The 16,987-nt window shown below is 33.6% G+C and overlaps 3 protein-coding genes across 3 annotated transcripts; 2 read left to right on the forward strand and 1 right to left on the reverse strand.

The window, feature by feature from the left end:
- The first annotated feature begins 540 nt into the window (after positions 1–540).
- Positions 541–1,583, forward strand: LOC142541349 (uncharacterized). Its single transcript, XM_075647894.1, has 3 exons — positions 541–746; positions 867–948; positions 1,026–1,583. The coding sequence occupies exons 1-3, from the start codon at positions 541–543 to the stop codon at positions 1,581–1,583; spliced, it is 846 nt and encodes a 281-aa protein (XP_075504009.1).
- Positions 1,584–3,513: 1,930 nt separating this feature from the next.
- On the reverse strand, positions 3,514–7,844 carry LOC142542589 (uncharacterized). Its single transcript, XM_075649307.1, has 8 exons — positions 7,367–7,844; positions 6,948–7,151; positions 6,322–6,813; positions 5,817–5,927; positions 5,423–5,608; positions 4,664–4,894; positions 4,143–4,263; positions 3,514–3,986 (listed from the first exon to the last, which is right to left on the reverse strand). The coding sequence occupies exons 1-8, from the start codon at positions 7,775–7,777 to the stop codon at positions 3,868–3,870; spliced, it is 1,875 nt and encodes a 624-aa protein (XP_075505422.1). The 5' UTR covers positions 7,778–7,844; the 3' UTR covers positions 3,514–3,867.
- Positions 7,845–15,716: 7,872 nt separating this feature from the next.
- On the forward strand, positions 15,717–16,511 carry LOC142541452 (protein DMP4-like). Its single transcript, XM_075647986.1, has one exon. The coding sequence runs from the start codon at positions 15,763–15,765 to the stop codon at positions 16,393–16,395; it is 633 nt and encodes a 210-aa protein (XP_075504101.1). The 5' UTR covers positions 15,717–15,762; the 3' UTR covers positions 16,396–16,511.
- The last annotated feature ends 476 nt before the right edge of the window (positions 16,512–16,987 follow it).

Raw genomic sequence — 16,987 nt, forward strand, 5'->3', positions numbered from 1 at the left:
GTGGGCTTCTAGTGCTTAAAAAAACACTTATTTAAGTTGAAATTAGAGCTTTTTTAAAAGCCCTATTTTAGAGCTTTTTTCACTAGCTTTTTTAATAACCTTAAAAAAAACATCAACCAGTAGCCTCCTCTCAATCTTTTCTCCATTCTTCTACAAGATACAATTTTTTTTTCCGTCGAGGTTTTTGTTCGTTCATTTTTTTCTGCTTTCCTTTTGCTGCAGAATCTACACTCCCTATTCATTTACGTCTGTATTACGTATTGTGAATTAGATAATTATGTTACAATTCGGTCAATGATCCGATAAATCCAGAAAGTCAGGAAGGGAAAAGTATTTGCTTATTCCATTTTTTTGCAACTACGTATATAATATTCATCAATTCTTGTGTATTACGTATATAATATTATATTAATTAAAATATATTATATACCATAATATTACTGTAATATTATTTAATCATTGTTTGTATTACTTTTTCATTTATGATATTGTGAATTAGATAATCTATTATTTTTTTATGTTTTATTTTTTGAATATAGAATGTATTCGAAGTTAGCTCCTAAACGAGGATTATCAAATCCAAGTCAATTACCTAGATATACGATTGAGACTGTTGAACCTGGATTTGTTGCTGATGGGAATAATAAGGCGGATTGGACTGATCAGAATACCGAAATATTTTTAAAAATTTGTGAGGAAGAAATTGAATCCGGCAATAAGCCTACCAAACATTTAAACAAAACGGGGTACACAAATTTAGTTTCAAAATTTCATGAGAGAACGGGACTTTCTTTGAATCAAAAACAATTCAAAAATAAATGAGATTCTATGAAAAAATATTTTGCATTGTGGGCACAACTTATTAGAAATAATGAGACTGGCCTTGGTTGGGATCATAACAAGATGACCGTGCAAGCTGATAATAGTTGGTGGGAGGATAAGATTAAGGTACATAATTTATATACTACATTTTAAATTTTTAATCAATTATTTTTATTTATTTTTTGTTACGTTGCAAATTACAGGAAAATCCCGAGTATGCAAAGTTTAGATTGAGGGGACCCAAGAATTTAGATTTATTGGAAAATATATTTAAAGGTTCTATAGCAACTGGCTATGCTGCAATAGCACCATCAGAGGATCAACCAATTCATAATAATTTCAACGATGATACAAATGATTGGGATGTTCAGTTAGATGGAGAGTTTCAAAGTGATGTTTATATTAATGTTGAAAGCCAAGAATTTATGGAAAACTCAACAATGGGAGCTGACAACTCTATGCAGCAAAGAAAGAGAAAAAGAAGGGAGAGTGGGGAAAAAAGAGGTCTCATTGCCACTAGGTTAGCCGATCAACTTGATCGTGTCCTTCAAGAATTTGAGACTCAAAAGTCTATACACGAAACACCAAAAGATGATCCATGTAGCATTGAAAATTGTCTGGAGGTTCTTCGTAGTTTGCCTGGTATGGTGGTTGGCAGTGAGCAATTCTTCATATTTACTAGAGTTTTGGGTAAAAAGCATAATAGGCAAACATTTATCGAATTGAAGGACTCGGAACTGCAGCTTGGTTGGGTGATTTGAAGCGTTATTAACATGAGTTATGTTTTTAGGAAAAATACTTGAATAATGCACTTGTTTTTTTCTTTTATTGATTGATGAGTCAACTTTACTAAGTAGTACGTTTAAATTTTTAATGCAATAATCTAAAACTTTCAATGTTTATTGTTTTTTTTATATATTTATCTTTATTCATATATTTTCACAGGATGTCTGCGAGTTCAGGCTCCACTATATCAGATAACTCTGATGCATCAAGTGATTCCGACATTTCCGTTGATTCTATTAGAAATACACATGTCTCTAAGAAAAGAATGATTTTGTTATCCTTGTGTGGTGTTACGAATTATGTTTTGAAATATATTGTTAAAGAAAAATGTAGGACATCGTGGTTATCAGGGTCTCAATGGGTGGCAGAGATATTGAATGGTAATGAGACACGATGCTTTGAAATGTTTAGAATGAGGAAACATGTTTTTTATAAACTATGTGACGATCTACTCCAAAAATATAGCTTACAGCCAACAAAAGGAGTTGATATCTATGAAAAGGTGGGATTATTTTTGTACATGATGGGTCAACCTGCTTCAGTTAGAAATGTTCAAGAGCGTTTTCAACACTCGGGGAAAAACTGTTTCAAGACAGTTTCACAGCGTTTTAGAGTCCATATGGAGGTTGTCGAGAGATATCATCAAACCTATCGATCTTAATTTTACAGATGTCCCTGAATATATTAAGAATGACAAAAGATATTGGCCTTATTTTAAAGATTGTATAGGGGCTATTGATGGCACACATATATGCATTCGTGTTCCGCCTAGCAAGCAAATAGATTTCATTGGAAGAAAAGGGTATACTTCAACAAATGTTATGGCTGTATGCGACTTCGACATGTGATTTACTTTTGTATGGGCTGGTTGGGAAGGTTCTGCTCATGATTCTAAAATTTTTAAAGAGGCTATGCGCAGAGAGAGATTGCATTTTCCACTTTCACCTGAAGTTTGATATTAATATATCTTATATGTTTTTTTAAATAATTGTTAGATAAATATTTACACTTTAACTCTTATTTTTTGCAAGTAAATATTATTTAGTTGATGTAGGTTATCCTACTTTCAAAGGCTTTATGGGACCGTATAAAGATACTAGATATCATTTACCTCAATTTCGATTGGCTCCAAAGTTCAGATAAAAAAATGAAGTATTTAATTATCATCATTCCAATTTAAGGACGGTTATTGAAAGAACATTGGGAGTGTGCAAAGCACGATGGAAAGTATTACAAAATATGCCCACATTTTGTCTAGATACTCAATTTAAAATTTTAGTGGCATGTTTTGCTTTACACAATTTCATAAGGCGATACGATGCGGCTGGAGATATTCTTGAACAACTTGAAAATATTGATGATTTACAAGAAATCGAGCAAGATGGTGAAAATGTTTATGTCCATGACATAGGTACGAGATAGCAAGAACCAACACAAGAAAATATTACGGAAATGAAAGAATTGAGAGATGACATAAGAAATTCACTGCCAATACAAAGTTGACATTGAACTTTTAGTTTTTATTTAAATAAATTAAAGTAGAATGTAAACATTAACTATTGTTATTAACAATTGTTTTTATGGTTTTTAAGATTTCAATATTTTATTGTTTTGATATAGATTTAATTATTTATATTTATACATCACACTTGTTTAAAAATCCGTTATAAAATATATATATATATATATATATAAATTAATGAGTTAAAAAAACATTTTAATCCAAACATATTTATTAATTTAAAAAGTACTTTTTATCTATTCATCCAAACATAATATTAACACAACTTTTACTTAAAAAAATAATTTTAAAAACCAACTTAAAAAAACACTTTTTTAATCAAAAAACTTTTGAAACCAAACTGGCTCTAAGTCCTGAAAACATCAGAGGTACGTAGATAAATGGGTTAAAACTAAACAAGTCGGAAGCCCAACAAAAAGTGCAATTTAGACGATTTTTACAACAAATTTCGGGTTGAGCTAGAGTAATCTTATTGCATAATCTTAAATTCCACAAAAAAATAAAAGAAAAGGAAATTTGGAGAAAACATAGGTAAAGGCAAACAACGCACAAGGAATCGCGACTTCATTGAGAATGTGTATGACCACGGTACGAGTTTGATTACTTAAAAAAAAGTACGTGTTTGGCAACCAAAACCAGCGAGTTTTGTGGATGACAAACCATTCTGAGAGGCGGAATAAGAAAATCAAGTAGCTGCTTTTTTTTTTTTTGGGCTGCTATATTAGTGTTTAATGTTTTCAGCTACTATCATCGGCCCTGACCAGTGCAAAACACGATTCAGGATTTGTTGACATCAGCAACTTCAGTACCAGAACATCATTTGGATAACTGATTTGAAGCCCAGGTTCAAAAAGTCCTGCATTGCAATATCTTACATCTCAATGGCCAAGTCATATAGCAAGACTTAAACAGCTATGTTGGATAAAGTGAAGTACGAGGTTTATGTCCATCCCATGTAGCACACAATGCCACAGGATTAAAAAAAAAGAGAGAGGAGTTGCATAAAATTTACCCGGAGAAAGATTCTTTCCACCATATAGCTCTTTGGCTAATGGGTTTGCTGCCCAATTATTGACAGCAACTCGATTTGTAGGTTGAAATCCTACTATATTTCCATTGGGAGACAACACCACCTGATTAGTCCATAGCCCAAAAGCCAAAAAATTAGGAAATTAGTCCATATCAAATCAAGAGGCAGTCGATAGTGGACCAAATAATTTATGAAATACAGTAAAAAGAAAGCAACGTGAAATACAGGGGGAGATGAAAAAATCAAGCTTTGCCTATAAAAACCACCTTTTAGGTCCGAGTTAACGAAGAAAAACCAAAGCACAATATTTTTTGGGCAGGAAGGCCAAAAGGAGCAATTAGGTTGTTATCCAATATTCATTGGGCAGGAAGGCCAAAAGGAGCAATTAGGTTGTTATCCAATATTCATGAAGTTAGAAACAAGTTACGCCCGCAAGGTTTAACTATAACAGTTTAAATCAAAAGAGAACTAACGGATCAGGATGCACTAGTTTGCAGAATTACCTGATAGCTAGCAATATCTTGCAATGCTTTCATATCTCCACTACCTGCTTCTTCTGATTTAGAAATGGATGGTGTGCCAATAATATTGGATTCTACATTATCCATTACACTCAAGTATGAAGGGAGTTTTCCGATCCATGCGTAGTCACCATGGTTCATCCAACTGACATCTCCAGGCCAACCAAAATAATTCTTGAGTCTTCTAATTATTTCAACACAACAAGATTCTACCTGATACAGAAAAACTAAAAAAAATAAGATCATGGACCAGAGAGTATCAACAGAAACCAAGCAACCACACAAATTCCCAATAGTGAGGAAGATAGTAACAGACATTAGACAAGCATAACCCACTAAGATGCAAAAACCATTCAAGATCATAATTTTTTCCATCTAAATATACAGTAAGGCAGCTCAACATCTTAATCCAGAGTAACATAGATGGCATGATCGAAAGCCAAAATTGAAGGCCAATAACAAATTTTCCAATACTACGCAAGTTCAACATAATAAAGAACAGAGACAGATATTTGGGCAATATGTACTATTTTCAAAACCTCGTGATTAATCTTGAAAATGAATGAAAAACCGGGCATCTTTCTATAGAATAGTAAGATCACACGAGGCTCTACAAATCTCAGCCCTCAATCAATTCTGAATTGTGTCAACCAACAGAAAACAGAAATGTTACCCCAGGGAAGACTTTTGCATCTAACAATTTGTAAACAAGAGAATGAATTACTCTTATTGCCTGCGAACCTTAAAAGATTCCATGGAATGGCATGGCACAGAATCCACATCAATTGACTGGGGTGGGGATTCCTTCAGAAAATCTCTCTTACTGCTAGGCAGATGAGGTAAATTGATCTTTGCCACAACACTAATGGCGACAAGAAAAATCCCGCTAGCAAGTGCAACGGAAAACATATTCAACATAGAACTTCCCTGTAAGAAAACATTCACAGTGGGAGATGAGCATTAGAGCTCGAAACAAATCGAATTGAAGCTGACATTGGTATATGTTTAATTTTTATCAGACAACATATGTAAATTCATGTGCTTCCTACCTGAAACATCAGCGTAAAAGAAGTACAGGTACATAATGGAAGATTAAGAAAAATGTGTGACCAAGAATAAAAGTTCAGTAGAATGCCTTATTTAATGCCAAGTTTGAAGGGCTTGCAACTGCAGAACATGATAATCTCTTGCTTGGCAGAGTGAACACATCCTCGTAGTACATATCAAGCGTATCAGCCAAACTAATCTGCGGGCACAGCAGAAATAAATTAACATGAGCAAATAAACTCAACCGGCATGAAAGCACTTCACCAGCCACGAGGGGAAGAAAGTACCTGATCAACAAACACCCAAATTAGAATAAGCAGTTAGAAATAATGTTGTCAATTTACCTCAACAGTATTAAACTATTTAACTCATCAAGTCAAGAAAGATGCCACATCCAAAGAAATTAACAAAAATATGCTCTTAAATCTCATTCCCGTACCTTAAGAAATGCCCCTGTACGCTCAGTGCAACCACCATCAAATAAACAACTACTTCTAACAGCATTTGTGATTGCAAGAACAAAAAAACCTTATGAATGTGATCGCACAAGCCACCAACTCCAAAGATAAATGTAAGAATACAGATGTGATTACCAGTTGGGAATGAGTAAGAAAAACTTCCCACTCGGTTGCCTCTGGTTTTTTCCAGCCATCAATCTTTACATTGCTGAATTTACTAGCATCAATTTTTAAAATGTAGGAAGGTACGCATTCACTTATCCAAGAACAAAACTCGGGACCACCAATCTTTTCCAGTTTTGAGAATGTGAGGGACCTCCAGCAAGATTTCTTCAATTTTGACTCCTTAAGCTTGTAACTTGACCTTTCTATATTAAATTTTTCTGCTAGAGTCTTGGCATTTGCAAGTACATGATGGTCCAGGAGATTATACAGAATGACAGAGGAATCTCTAGATGACATCTCTTTGGGTTTGTTAAACCAATGGAAAAGCTTATTTGATGCTCTGTTTGTTGAGCCACGAAGAAAAATTCTTTCAGTGTTTTCAAGGGCAGAAAGGCAAATAACTTCTGCAATTACAGAAATGATCTGTTTGTCCGAGGAGCTGAAGTTTAAAATTGCAGGTACCTGCCGATAGGAAATGGATAAGATAATTCAACCCATCAATATGTGTGACACCTGCATATCAGAGACATTAAATATAGTATTACGACAGGTAAACCGTAATGTAATTAGTGCAGGTAGAGACAACTCATATCTACCTCTTTCGGATTTTCAAGGTTGTTCATATCTCTGTCCCTTCCAGGGCTAAAAATTTCCAATTCAAAATTCCAAAGCTGCTGCAGAACTACTTGTCTGAAGGTCATGGCAAGTATGTTCTTAGAAGTTGTGCTGGCAAAGATATCTTTCGTCATAGATTTCTTCAGCTTTATAGCTTTCTCTTTTACTTTCCTAGCGGGTAAAAACTGGAAAAAAATAAACAAGAACATCAGAAGTTAAAAGTAAACGAACGAGTTAAGCTTAAACAGAGTAAGTCAGAAGGTCCAATGACCAAGAAAAGAGCATCTCGTGTGCTACAAATGGGAAAACAACGTACGTTAGTTAGCCATAATTTGAAGAGCAAACTTCACATCTCACAAGAAATAAACTGTACTGATCAAAGTATAAACTATGAACTAACCAGTCGTGTGGAGATGGTACTGTGCTCGTCAAATGGCCCCGGGAATATGGTCTCCACAACCATGGCGGCGGTTCCAGACGAAATATGCTCATCGGCAGCTTCGCCTCCATCGGCGGCGGCGGCGGTGAGGGCTTGCTGTAAATCCACAGAGCCAACCACCGTCAGGCGAGCCAAGTCGTTCTCGTACGTCCTTACAGCTGGGAGCGATTTCGCGTCGGATTCTACTACGGCTTCAAGAAGTGCTTGCTCGGAAGCAGGCGAAAATTGTGAACTGGAAGATGATGAAAGGAGAAGGTTATTTCCCTGCAGCTTGAGGAGCGAATTGGGGTACAGCTTATTTGAGAATTTCAACGAGGAAGAATGAGAAGCGAAGATGGAGGAAAGAGGGAAACCAGGGGATGAAAATGCCATAGGATTTCAAATCCTCGCGGTAGGGTTTATGTTTAAGGAATAAGCTCCCACGAAAAGCGAGAAAAGTAAAGCTTCTGTGTTTATTTTTATTTAAAAAAAAATCCTCTGTTTTTATTAAATTTAATTTAAGATAAAAAATTGTGTGAGATGATATCACATATCGTATTTTGTGAGACATATATTTTATTTGAGTTATCAATGTAAAAATATTACTTTTTATGTTAAGAATATTATTTTTTATTGTGAATATCAGGTAGGATTGATCCGTCTCAAAAATAAAAATTCGTGAAGCTTTCACAAGAGACCTACTCTTAATTTAAAGAAGAACGATGAGTTGTTCAAGTATTATTTTATTTTTTGCTAGAAATTGTTCAAATATTTTGAGAAAATAAGATTAAAAAAATAACAATTTATATTCACACTATTATTATTAAACATGAAATTATATTTCATTAAAAAGTAGTCATTAAGACAATATTGTTGTGAAAAAGTAAAAATTTATGGTAAAAAGTAAAAATCTCAAACTCTCAAAATTTACCAAACTACACACTTTATAATATTTTTCTCTCTACTCAATTATGATTTTCTTCACAAATGAGATATCTATTTATAGGAAATCTTTACAAATAACCCAAAAATAAAATACATCATTACATACATCATCACACACTAATTTTCAATATTTACAACTCTTATTTTCAACATTCAAATATTCAACATTCAAATATTCAATACACACATTTTAAATATATTTTTCAACACTCTCCCTTGTGATGATGATCATAATGATTGTCTTCATTACGTGTTTTTATACTGCCTCGTTAAAAACCTTACTAGGAAAAACCCATTGGGATAAAAACCATAGCAAGGAAAAAAGAGTGCAGTCACGTAAACTCCCCCTCATGTTGACACGAACAATTCTTCACAAATTTCGTAGATTGCGCATCCCAATATTATATATATGCTTTCTGAATATTGACGTAGGAAGCGCCTTTGTGAAGAGATCTGATTAATTTTCACTTGATTGAATGTGACGAACATCAATATATTTATTCTTCTCAAGCTCCTTGGTGAATGCAAAGAACTTAGCAGGAATATGTTTAGTTCTGTCGCTTTTTATGTATCCTTCTTTCATTTGAGCAACACATGCATCATTATCTTCATATAGTATCACAGACTTCTCGTCGAATGATAATCCGCATGAGATTTGGATATGTTGGGTCATTGATTTTAACCACACACATTCACGACTTGCTTCATGTAGTGCAATAATCTCGACATGATTTGATGAAGTTGTTACGAGCGTTTGTTTCTGTGAACGCCAAGAAATTGCAGTGCCTTCACGAGTAAAAACATATCCAGTTTGGGAACGTGCCTTGTGTGGATCAGATAAGTATCCAGCATCGGCATAACCAATTATACTTGGATTAGCATCTTTTGAATACAAAAGTCCCAAATCTGTCGTTCCTCGTAGATAACGGAATATATGTTTAATTCTGTTCCAGTGTCTCTTTGTTGGATATGTGCTAAATCTTGCCAACAAATTTACGGCAAAAGATATATCAGGCTTTGTACAATTTGTAAGATACATAAAGGCACCGATAGCACTTAGATATGGTACTTCTGGACCAAGAATATCTTCATCTTCTTCACATGGTCGGAATGGATCCTTTTCTATGTTTAATGATCTAACAACCATTGGAGTACTTAAAGGATTTGATTTATCTATATTAAAACGTTTAAGGATCTTTTCTGTATAATTTGTCTGGTGAACAAACATTCCACATTCTTTTGTTCAATTTGTAAACCCAGACAATACTTAGTTTTTCCAAGATCCTTCATTTCAAATTCTTCCTTCAAGTATGACACAACTTATTGAATTTCCTTATTCGTTCCAATGATGTTTAAATCATCAACATATACAGCAATAATTACGCATCCGAATGTTGTTTTCTTAATAAAAACACAAGGGCATATTGAATTATTTACATATCCCTTTTTCATCAAGTGATCACTTAGTCGATTATACCACATTCGACCAGATTGCTTTAACCCATATAATGATATTTGTAATTTCACATAATAACATTCTCTGGGTTTTGAACTTTGTGCTTCAGGCACCTTAAATCCTTCAGGGATTTTCATATATATATTACTATCAAGTGATCCATATAAGTAAGCTGTAACAACATCCATAAGACGCATTTCTAAATTTTCAGATACCGCCAAGCTAATCAAATACCGAAACGTAATTGCATCCATCACGGGAGAATACGTTTCTTCATAATCAATTCCAGGCCTTTGAAAAAAACCTTGTGCAACAAGTCGAGCTTTATATCTCACTATTTCATTTTTCTCATTTCGCTTTCGAATAAAAACTCATTTGTATCCAATAGGTTTTACACCTTCAGGTGTAAGGACTATAGGTCCAAAAACATTACGTTTATTTAGCGAATCCAATTCAAACTGAATGGCTTCTTTCCATTTTATCCAATCCTGCCGATTTTTACATTCACCAAAAGATTTTGGTTCATGATCTTCATTATCATTTATGATGTCGATTGCCACATTATAAGAAAATATATCATCAATTTCTTCTATATCTTTTTGGTTCCATATTTTTTCAGTATTAATGTAATTGATAGAGATTTCATGATTCTCGTCAGTTTGTGGTTCTGACAGAATATTTTCATCATCATGTGTTTCTTCAGGAACACCATTCTCTATTTTGTGATCATCATGTGTTTCTTCAGGAACATCATTCTTTATTTTGTGATCATCGTGTTTCTCTATAAATTTTCTTTTTCGAGGATTTTTATCCTTGGAACCGACTGGCCTTCCACGCTTCAGGCGTTTAATCACATCATGAGTATCTTCAATTTGTTTCTTTGGAATTTCAATTCGAGCAGGGGCATTTGCAGCATGTATATATGATTTAGTTACCCCTTTTGTGTCAGCAAATGCATCTGGTATTTGATTGGCTATTCTTTGCAAGTGTACAATTTGTTGTACATCTTTTTCACATTGTTTTGTTCTTGGATCCAGATGTAACAATGATGATACATGCCATGTAATTTCCTTTTCGGTATGTTTCTGTTCTCCCCCTAACATTGGGAAGATTTCCTCATTAAAATGACAATCAGCAAAACGTGCTGTGAACACGTCGCCTGTCTGAGGTTCAAGATATCGAATGATTGATGGACTATCATAACCGATATAAATTCCAACCTTTCTTTGAGGTCCCATTTTCTTTCGTTGCGGTGGTGCAATAGGCACATACACCATACATCCAAAAATTCTCAGATGAGAAATGTCTGCTTCTTTACCAAATGCAAGCTGCAATGAGGAGTATTTATGATATGCACTTGGTCTGATGTGAATTAATGAAGCAGCGTGTAAAATTGCATGTCCCCATATAGAAATAGGGAGCTTTGTTTTCATAATCATTGGTCTAGCAATCATTTGCAGACGTTTAATCAATGATTCAGCCAATCCATTCTGTGTATGTACATGAGCAACAGGATGCTCAACAATGATTCCCATAGACATACAATAATCATTGAAAGTTTGGGAAGTAAATTCACCAGCATTATCAAGTCTAATTTTCTTGATTGTATAATCGGGAAATTGATTCCTCAATTTTATTATTTGAGCAAGTAATCTTGCAAATGCAACATTTCGAGTTGACAATAAACATACATGTGACCATCTGCTGGAGTCATCAATCAATACCATAAAGTATCTGAATGGTCCACATGGTGGATGGATTGGTCCACAAATATCACCCTGAGTACGTTCAAGAAACATTGGTGATTGAGTTTGGATTTTGGCTGGTGATGGTCTTATAATAAGTTTCCAAGAGAACATGCTTTACATTGAAACTTATTATTCTGAAAGATCTTCTGGTCTTTCAGCGGATGACCATGTGTATTTTCTATAATTTTTCGCATCATTGTTGAACCAGGATGTCCCAATCGATCATGCCAATTGGTTAATATTGAAGAATTATCAACTACCATGTTTGATTCAATCGGACTTATATGTGTATAATGCAATCCAGTAGGGAGCATTGGTAGTTTTTCAATCACATATTTCTTTCCTGATTTATATGTGATAAGACACATATGTTTCTTATTCCCTTCATTCATTGTTTGAGTATCATACCCATGGGAATATATATCATTAAAACTCAACAAATTTCTTTTCGATTGTGGTGAATATAAAGCATCATTGATCAAAAATTTTGTACCATTAGGTAACAAAAATTGTGCTTTACCACATCCATTAATCAAGTCTACAAGACCTGATATTGTATTCACCGTTGTTTTTGTTGGTTTTAGTTCCAATAAATATCTTTTATCTCGGAGGATAGTGTGCGTTGTACCACTATCGGGTATGCAAACTTCAGCTTTGCTCATAGCATTTTCCATTTTTTGAACTTCAAAAAAATATGCAATGAAATAAAATTACTGGCAATATATATTTAAATATAACACATATCATAATTATACAATAAAACATTATATGGATACATGAAAAATAAATTATTGTACATTTATATTCTACCACTATATTGTTCATTTTCAGATAAATCATTGAGAAAATCTGTAGCATCAATATTGTTTATTTCTATCCCACCAACATATTGATCATTTCCAGAGAAATCATTCATAAAATCACCAGCATCAAAATGAGTTGAATCACTCAAACGGTCACCGCGTTCAGTGAAGTTGGTCTCCTTTTCTTTCCCCTTTAATGATTCTTTATAAAGTTTACAAAGGTGTTCAGGGGCTCGACAAATTTTGGACCAATGTCCTGGAGTACCACATCTGAAACAAGAACTTTCATATCTTTTGAATGATTCTCATTAACACTTGTATTCTCATGATGCCTTTTCAGTGGATGGTTTGGGACGCTCTTTTGAGATGAGTTATAAAAATAACTATTCGATTATTTTCAAAACCACGGCCTCGACCACGACCACGGCCAATTCCACGTCCACGTCCACGTCCACGACCTCGACCAAAATCTTGTCTTTGAATTTGATTTTGGTTTCGAGATTTAAATTCATTTTTACTTACATCATTTACTTCTGGAAATGCTGTTGATCCAGTGGGTCGGGACTGATGATTTCTCATTAATAGCTCGTTGTTCTTTTCCGCCACAAGAAGACAGGCGATGCGTTCAGAATATCTCGCAAATCCACGTACTCTATATTGTTGCTGTAGAGTAATATTTGATGCATGAAACGTGAAAAATGTTTTTTCAAGCATTTCAGATTCTGTGACCTCATGTTGGATACATCGCTGAATTATAATCACTGACTTTCTTAAAATCTTGGAATCTTAACATATTCCATTCATCACGGGCGGTCGGAAGTATAACTTCCCTTATATGTTCAAATCTTTCTTTCAATCCTTTCCACAAAGCCATGTGATCTTTTTCAATTAAATATTCACATTTCAATCCTCGTCGAGATGTCGACGCAAAAATATAATGGCTTTTGCTTTTTTCTTGTGATGTCGATATGTCATTTTCTTTTATGGTCTCACTTAGACCCAATGACTCAAGATGCATTTCTACATCAAGAGTCCATGGCATATAATTTTTTCCCGTGATAGTCGAGCGCAACAAATTCGAGCTTTGTCAAATTTGACATGGTGGTACTAAAAAAATTACGATGCATTTTATTAGTTAATGAATATTGCAATACAAAGTAATGGATAAACAAAAAGTATAAGCATTGGTAAAAATAAAGAAAACACACGAGGAGGATATTCTCCGATAAATACAAGACTCGTGAGTATGATAACCAAAATAATTAAAAATAACCTTGAGAAAGCCATCTTCTTTTTTCTTCAAAAAATTTGATGAAGAATAATTTTTAGAGAAGAAGAGAAAGTTGAAGTGATTGAAAGAGTTTGTGAGATCATATTTATAGGGCAAAAACTAGTCGTTTTTTACCGTTTATGACCGTTGGTGTACAAAAAAATAAAGGTATGTATTTGTATAATTTTATGGTAATAATATGGTGTATATAATATTAGTCATGTTTAAATAATTATGTATATCATATCATATTATTATAACGATGTGTCATAATTTATTTTGTTTAAAAACCTTATAGGCTTTTATACTTGTCGTATCCCTTACCGGGAGTGTGGGATGTCGTCTTAACATCCTCCCAGGATTTATAACAAGTTTTTGAAAAATTTATTTTTATTATTTCTAATAATAACATTATATTATATATTAAATATATACACAATAAATAAATAACAGTAAAATAAATATTATTACTTTTGTTACCTTTTTCTTCTATTTGGAACTTGAAAAAGTATGGAGGACTTTTAGAGCTTCGTGCTGATAACGTGTTGTGAAAAAGTAAAAATTTATGGTAAAAAGTAAAAATCTCAAACTCTCAAAATTTACCAAACTACACACTTTATAATATTTTTCTCTCTACTCAATTGTGATTTTCTTCACAAATGAGATATCTATTTATAGGAAATCTTTACAAATAATCCAAAAATAAAATACATCATTACCTACATCATCACACACTAATTTTCAATATTTACAACTCTTATTTTCAACATTCAAATATTCAACATTCAAATATTCAATACACACATTTTAAATATATTTTTCAACAAATATTAACTTTTTGTATAACTAATATTTATTTTTGAAGTCGTACAACGATTCACTCAACATCACAAATCTCTCGTTTTATCTTCTTGTTTTTGTTAAAAGATCTCTGACTCATATAAAAAAAGTTTGCCATCATCGATTAAACCTTAGAAAAATATGATTTGGTTCTAAAAGTGAAAATCTTTGATCTTTAACTAAGATATGAAAGAAATAAAATTTGTCAACATGATTTTTTATGATTACTTATTTTGGGTTTTGTGACCTATATTTATATTTGACGGCAAAAACTTGTGTAAGACGGTCTCACGGGTCATATTTTGTTAGATAAGTCTCTTATTTGAGTCATCCATGAAAAAATATTACTTTTATGCTAATAAAGAGTATTATTTTGTATTATAATATCGATAGGGTTGACCCGTCTCACAGATAAAGATTCGTGAGACCATCTTACAAGAGACCTGCTCATCTTTGACTATGCCCAACTAACTCCTCTTCCAACTATTTATTCCAATTTCAAATTTTTTATTAAAAAAAGTGGATTTTTATTCCCTAAAAAAGTGGATTTATAAAATCTGAACCACGTATCATGATGATGCAATTGTAACAGCCATTCCTAAAAATAGCAAATTTACAACGTTGTCTGCCTAGAAAAGTTATTGCTTATAAAACAAGGAAAACATCACTCGAAACTCCCCATTCTCTATCTCAATCGTTAACAAATTAGTCCTCGAGAAATTCACTTTATTTTATATATACGTTTGATTTTGGGAAAAAAATTGCAACACACGATCGAGTAAATGGTCATTTTCTATTGAAAAAACAGTAATGAACCCAGTCAAATAACCAAATAGAGATAAATCGTTTGTTCTATTAATTTTTTGGTAATGCTAGATGTACACGAAGGAATGGTTTATGACAAATGATCTGAGAAATTAAAATAGGATTGGGTGTGTTTAGAGGTAGAGCAGGTCTCTTGTGAGACGGTCTCACGAATCTTTATCTGCGAGACATGTCAACCCTATCGATGTTCACAATCAAAAGTAATATTTTTAGTATAAAAAGTAATATTTTTTCATGGATGACCCAAATAAAATATCAGACTCACAAAATACAACATGTGAGATCGTCTCATACAAATTTTTGGCAAAGCAGCCTTGCATGTAATGTTCCATTTCTTGAAAGGGAAAAAATATATATTGGCATAAAACACTCCCCTTCGCTTGCACAAACAAATCTCTCCTTCACCCATATATATACCCCCCCCCCCCCCCCCCCCCCCCCCCCCAAAGAAGCGAGAAAATCTGCCAAAACCAGCTAAAAACTCCAGAGAAATGGAGATTAACCTCAAAAACGAATCATCCCGCGATCGTAACGAGCAAGAACTACCTTTACTCGTCGACAAAGCACCACCCGAAATCGAAAGAAACCTCATTCAACAAGCCATTAGCCAAACGTTTGAAAGCACGGCTCACTTGGCCAATCTTCTACCAACAGGAACTGTCCTAGCTTTCCAACTTCTTTCTCCAATATTCACGAATCAAGGCCAATGTGATCCAGTTAGCCGTATCTTGACAGCGGGCTTAGTTTCCCTCTGCGGGATGTCTTGTTTCTTGTTGTGTTTTACGGATAGCATCAAGGATCAGAAAGGGAACGTGTGCTACGGTTTGGCCACGTTTCACGGCTTTTGGATCATCGATGGATCGATGAATTTACAACCCCAGGTTGCGGCAAAGTATAAGCTCGAGTTTATCGATTTTGTGCATGCGTGGATGTCGATGCTGGTATTCGGGGCCATCGCTTTGTTTGATCAGAATGTGGTCGGGTGCTTTTACCCGAATCCTTCGGATGAATTGCAAGAGATAGTTACCGCACTGCCTGTGGGTATTGGGATCATCTGCAGCATGTTATTCGTCGTTTTCCCGACGAGGCGACATGGAATCGGTTTTCCTCTCGCGCCAAGTTGAGTAACTTACGTATTAATGGTGGATTTTAATTATCACATCTGTATTGGTAATGGATTAACAATATTCCTGGACATCTCAAAATTCCAAATAAAATGTATTTGTCAAGAATAGTTATTTGTGAGACGATATCATATATTAATCTATGATACGATTGATTTTATTTATAATTATCAATTTATCATGAAAAATAATATTTTTATGAGATTTAATGTATCGTGTATATTTATAATAAGCCATTTTCTGTCTCCGATTGCCTAAATGTATTAGATGTTGCATTACTTAATGTGAATTAAAGATTATGCAGAGCTAAATATGTACAAATAGAAAAACCAAAAACCAAAGTGGAAATGTAATGAAATGACATAATCGATACATACAATTAAATGTATTTTATATTTCGAAAGTCATTTAAAATTTTAATGTGATTTTTTTGAAAATAATTTATAATCTGATAACTGCAATTTTTTTACAACATTTTATTTTACGCGGGAAACTACCAATTTAGCAAAAATCATATATATATATAGATTTTTAGTTTGATAAATATAATTATTTTTGTATTGTTTTTAAAAAAGTAATAATATTGATAAAA

Source organism: Primulina tabacum, chromosome 4 (assembly GCF_025594145.1).
Source record: "Primulina tabacum isolate GXHZ01 chromosome 4, ASM2559414v2, whole genome shotgun sequence".
Lineage (NCBI taxonomy): Eukaryota > Viridiplantae > Streptophyta > Magnoliopsida > Lamiales > Gesneriaceae > Primulina > Primulina tabacum.

Coding starts and splice junctions, on each gene's coding strand:
- LOC142541349 (XM_075647894.1), top strand. CDS start 541: ATGTATTCGAAGTTAGCTCCTAAACGAGGATTATCAAATCCAAGTCAA. Junction 747..866: donor AAACATTTAAACAAAACGGG/GTACACAAATTT, acceptor ACAACTTATTAG/AAATAATGAGACTGGCCTTG. Junction 949..1,025: donor GGTGGGAGGATAAGATTAAG/GTACATAATTTA, acceptor TGCAAATTACAG/GAAAATCCCGAGTATGCAAA.
- LOC142542589 (XM_075649307.1), bottom strand. CDS start 7,777: ATGGCATTTTCATCCCCTGGTTTCCCTCTTTCCTCCATCTTCGCTTCT. Junction 7,152..7,366: donor GTACCATCTCCACACGACTG/GTTAGTTCATAG, acceptor ATTTTTTTCCAG/TTTTTACCCGCTAGGAAAGT. Junction 5,609..5,816: donor CAAACTTGGCATTAAATAAG/GCATTCTACTGA, acceptor GTTTTCTTACAG/GGAAGTTCTATGTTGAATAT.
- LOC142541452 (XM_075647986.1), top strand. CDS start 15,763: ATGGAGATTAACCTCAAAAACGAATCATCCCGCGATCGTAACGAGCAA.